This window comes from Carettochelys insculpta, chromosome 9 (genome assembly GCF_033958435.1).
Source record: "Carettochelys insculpta isolate YL-2023 chromosome 9, ASM3395843v1, whole genome shotgun sequence".
NCBI lineage: Eukaryota > Metazoa > Chordata > Testudines > Carettochelyidae > Carettochelys > Carettochelys insculpta.
Window position 1 is genome coordinate 19,997,289 of NC_134145.1, and position 4,895 is coordinate 20,002,183.

General features: G+C 46.6%; 1 protein-coding gene across 1 annotated transcript; it reads left to right on the plus strand.

The window, feature by feature from the left end:
- Positions 1–1,019: 1,019 nt before the first annotated feature.
- Positions 1,020–4,449, plus strand: GADD45A (growth arrest and DNA damage inducible alpha). Its single transcript, XM_075002598.1, has 4 exons — positions 1,020–1,177; positions 1,321–1,422; positions 2,021–2,240; positions 3,840–4,449. Exons 1-4 carry the CDS (start codon positions 1,134–1,136, stop codon positions 3,951–3,953), a joined length of 480 nt encoding a protein of 159 aa, XP_074858699.1. The 5' UTR covers positions 1,020–1,133; the 3' UTR covers positions 3,954–4,449.
- The last annotated feature ends 446 nt before the right edge of the window (positions 4,450–4,895 follow it).

A 4,895-nucleotide genomic window follows, 5' to 3' on the forward strand; every position in this document is an offset into this window, starting at 1 on the left:
TCCCTTTGTTACTACTTGACAAATTTTGGCTTACTAAATCTATACAGTACCAATTTTTAGAAGTCAGGGACCAAATCTTCAGTTTGTGTAGATCCACATAGTTCCTTTGAATTAAATGGAGCTATGCCAATTTATATCAGTTGAGAATCCGCCCCCTATTTTCTAATTACAGCTGCTTCACAATCACTCTATTACAAGTGACAGGTGACCACTCTTCTGATGTTAAGGAATAGGCATCCTTACAATGATATTCTCCAAACATGTTGAAATGGGTATGCCACAGTAACCAGGCTCCCAACGGTACTGTTTTGTTTCCTAAGCAAGGTCCAGCTACGATTCAGCTACACCTTTCACCAGCGTTAATGACCCAAGTCTCACACTATTCCTCCAACTCTGAGGTGTTCACATGGGGAAACTGAGGCACGCCAATTATTTTTAAAGGCGGTAGCTGGGCAACCCCCAACTCCCACCGTAACTAGGGGATCTGGGAATACTGAGCAATGCACCGTACATGGCACAGGTCACGGGGGCGCACAGCTCGGGTCCATATGACGTGACCCCTGGGCACCTCCCCCCACATCGTGCTCTGTGTAGAGCCATGCAGGGCAGGACCTCAATGCAGAGCACCGGGGAGGAGCAAAGCTCGACGCGCGAGTCGCCCTAACGTCCTATTGTCCCCGTGCTGTGCAAGCACGAGCCTGGCAACCGCCTGGCACGATAGCCCCTCCCCCACACCGGGGGACCCGCGCACCGCCCGGGAAAAGGGCTGATGCAGTCCACATAGGCAACAGTAGGAGGGACTGACGACAGCTCACCACCAACCGCACAGGCCCCGCCTCCCCACCTACTGACCCCGCCAATCGGCAAGAGGGACACCCCTGTCGTCACGCTCCCAGCTCCCGGGCCCGCGCCTCTCGCCCTCGCGCCCCGGGCAAAGGGGGCAAGTGGACCGCGAAACTGTATTTGCATGGCCCAATGGGGCGGCCGCATGCAAATGAGGACGGAGACGGTTGGCTGGAGGTTGGTAGGATAAGCCCGGTCGAGACAGCCTTTGTCCCTCAGAAGCTGCGGCGGGTGCAGGCGGCGCCGGGGAAGCGCGAGACTCCGGGGCACGCTGCGCCCACGGCTGCACTATGACTTTGGAAGAGCTGGCTGCAGAGCAGCAGGCGATGGGCAGGTACTGCGGCTGGGGGGCGCGAGCGGGCGGGCGCGGGAGCACGGGGCGGGTGGCGCTGCCTCTCCGCCGATCGCGGGGCCGGGCTCGGGACCAGGCTGCCGGGGTGGCTGACAGGAGCCGTGTCTTGTGCTTGCTGCTCTCAGGATGGAGACCGCGGGGAGCGCGCTGGAGGAGGTGCTCAGCAAAGCCCTGACTCAGAGGAGCGTCACCGTCGGCGTCTACGAGGCTGCCAAGCTGCTCAACGTGTGAGTGAGAGACCCTAATCCACTGCCCTCTGAGCGCGGTGTCCCGGCACAGCCTGCTGCCCTGCTCGCTGCGGCTGAGTACCTCACAGTGCGGTGGGGAGAGCCCATCTGTGTGCCTGGGCAGAGCTCGCTCCACCATAGGGCACCTCTTCTAGCTGTGCTCAGTAGCCCCCGCTTCCCCTGTTACAGGGGGACTTGGGGGGTGCCCAGCCATGCTAGTACCAAGTTCCCTCTAATTTTTTCCATACGTGGCTGGAATAAATTTTATGTGCACTGAGGCACGTGTGGATGTGCACTGTCAGTAGAAACACATGCTGCCATATAGCTAACCGGCTGGGCAGCACCTGAATCTCTCTTGGGCAGTCAGCTTACAGGGAATACTGGGGAGTACCCTGTGGGCACAGACAACAGGTAAATGGGGATCTGAATGTACTGTCTGTAGACAGGACTCACCTTGTGAAAATGTATGCCTGAGATTGCTTCTGGCTCACATGCCATCCATCTGCCTGTGTGGAAGCTGTGAGATTGTTTTATTGGGTGTGTCTCACTGTTATGTGTTTGCTGTGACTAATGAGCATGTATTGTTTCATCTTTGCAGAGACCCGGATAATGTGGTGCTTTGTTTGCTAGCTGCGGATGAGGAGGACGATCAGGATGTTGCTTTGCAAATCCACTTCACCCTGATCCAGGCTTTCTGCTGTGAGAATGACATTAACATCCTGCGAGTGAGCAACCCAAGCCGGCTGGCTGAGCTGCTGCTTCTGGGGGCAAGTGGAGGAGCTGAGCAGCCTGCTGACCTGCATTGTGTGCTTGTCACAGTAAGTGACAATCCCATGTTCTCTTCCCAATAGCAGGAGCACAAAAGCCTCACTGGCACAGAGCTTCCTTGCTGCTGCTTAAGATGGCTCTCCGGGGCCTATTTCTCACCATATTGCACTGGGGTTTGCTTTAGAGATCAGCCAAGATACGCATTTGGACAAGATACTGAACACACCCACAGCTTTATAAATTTTGTGATCTGAAGTTCTGCCCATTTATATATTCAAACCTGCATTTGGATTTACACCTGCCATCTCCAGGTCCCAGAATGCTCTGCTATGGAACTTGGATCATGCCCATCTAGTCCTTTTCCCCACTTAATTATTTCCTGTACTAAGGACCTTGCACCAGAGCTGTTCCTGATTAGATCATGAAAGTTCTTCCCAGTATGCACTTGTTCAGACATGTTAGATCCTGCCAGCAGTGAAGAGATCTGAGTCACCTTGCTCTAATAGCCTCCTATATTTGTCTTTCCTTATTGCAGATTGGCTCAGAGTAGAGATTAGATAGCACAGTTTAGTTGCTTTTACAGTGGGAAGTTTTCATTAAAAGTTCTGGTGACATTAAAAGCCTGAGTACTTTCATAATAATTTCTTACCTCTAACCCATGTTCAAAAGCTACCATCTAAATTTCTCTGGAGAAAATAGGGCAATTACTCAAGTAAGGCTGCATCTACACTACGCCCATTGTGTAGCTAAAATCAACTTATCAACAGTCAACTGCTAGGTCTGTCTCCACATAAGGTTGACGGGAGCATTTCTCATGTCAACCTTCCTTAATTCTCGCCAATCGCAAGGAGTCCCAGGGTCAACTTTGACCCTGGAAAGTGCCATTTTGCACGTGTGAAACAAAACCCTGAAATATGGACTTTGAGTGGGTCAATCTTCTATGGCAGTATAGACGTAGGCTCGGTTAAGATCCGTTTGCTCTATATCTACCCTTTTCCTGCCCTGCTTCTCTATTTTCTGCTTAAAAAGTAGAGGAAGTTTATGCCCAGTACTGCAGTAGAAGCACAAAAGTAGTGTTAATTGGTGTTCCTCTTGTTTGCTTTGCTGTTTTGGGTTGCAGGTCGAGACACAGTAGCATAGGTGTAATATCAGGTTCTTAAATTTTTTTCTGCAAATTCTCTACAATATGCTGATACTATTAGCTAACTCACAGAAATCTGTGGGAGTTATAGACCATTGTATACAATCTTGTATTTCAAATAAACCAGATTATGAATGTGTAGGTGGGTGCCATGATGAACAATAGGAAAAAACAAAACATCAAGAAGATGGCAGTATATTTAAAAAAATAACAAAATGCTCTGGCTACTACACCACACCTCTGCCATAGACAAATTCTGAAGCCTTTACTGAGCTTTGAAATGTTGAAACCCTATTGCAGTGCAGTCATGTGTATAGCACAGGATTCAAGAAACCTCTAAAGGGCTTGATGAGACTTATTTGTATCATAGTGGAATCTGAAAGATCAAGCCTAGCTTTCCATTTGGAAGTTAATTGTATGTTAATTAGTAGTAACCATCTTTTTGCACTAGTGATTTAAGACCATTTAAATTTTGTTTTAAAAACAGTTCTATTTTTTTTTCCCCCAGAATCCCCATGCATCTCAGTGGAAGGATCCAGCACTGAGTCAGCTAATTTGCTTTTGTCGGGAAAGTCGCTACATGGATCAGTGGGTCCCAGTGATTAATCTCCCGGAGCGGTGATGACGTTTGGATGAAAATTAATTGAACATAATTGCACTGAAATTTTGAAATACTTTAGCAGTTGGTCAGGAAGTAAATCCTTATACCTGACACAAGGATTACAAACAACTGGCATCAAGTGGGTAGAGACTGAACAACATGCTGTGTAGAGCTGAAGGAAGTTGACGACGCAGCCCAAAAGTTATGGGAATGAAAACAGAACCCATGTTGAAAGAGTTGTAAGTAAGTGTCACTACAGGAACTAAAAACCATGCAGGAAGATTTAAAAAGCTGCATGGTTGAGTTACTTTCAAAATGCACCAAACATTGCAAAGTTTTAAAACTGCAACTAGTAGTTTTTTGTTTAAAACACCTTTAATATGAAAGAGCAAAGAGGTTGATTAAAACTTTTTTAAAAAAAATTTATTGTATTTTGGGACATTTATGCTCAAGGTTTTATTCTAAGATATACTAAGTTATTTTATGATATTGATAAAGATTTTATTTATGCTATGAACTTCAGAACCCTAATACCTTTAAGCAACTGGCATACAACTACACCACTTGTTTTGATAAAATAAAATGTTAACAGCTACATTTAATATAATTTGTTTGAAACTGGATGGTGTTTATTTTACTGAAATAAAAATTTTAAAACCACAAATCTTAACATTAAGTTTTACTTTGACGCCAAATTCATTACTCTGCAATGCTAGGGGCTGAGTCTGCAGTTACATTTCCTTTTAGCAGGCAGGCATTCTATGTACATAGAAGTCACAGGACAAAGCATCAAAGTGGGATGGGAGTTTGATTCCTAAACTCTTCTCATTTTTTGAAAAAAAGAGTAGCTTAGTGAGAATGGGGCCGCTACGTATTATTCAAGCACTTCAAAAGCACCTAATTATGACTTAGTAATTCGGGTCCTATTGAAAGTCAGTCAATTGGATGCTTTTGAGAATTTGA

Bases quoted from the DNA above. Each gene is read 5' to 3' on its own strand.
- GADD45A (XM_075002598.1), top strand. From the start codon at position 1,134: ATGACTTTGGAAGAGCTGGCTGCAGAGCAGCAGGCGATGGGCAG. The intron at 1,178-1,320 runs GTACTGCGGCTG...TGCTGCTCTCAG, and splicing joins GAGCAGCAGGCGATGGGCAG to GATGGAGACCGCGGGGAGCG. The intron at 2,241-3,839 runs GTAAGTGACAAT...TTTTTCCCCCAG, and splicing joins TGCATTGTGTGCTTGTCACA to AATCCCCATGCATCTCAGTG.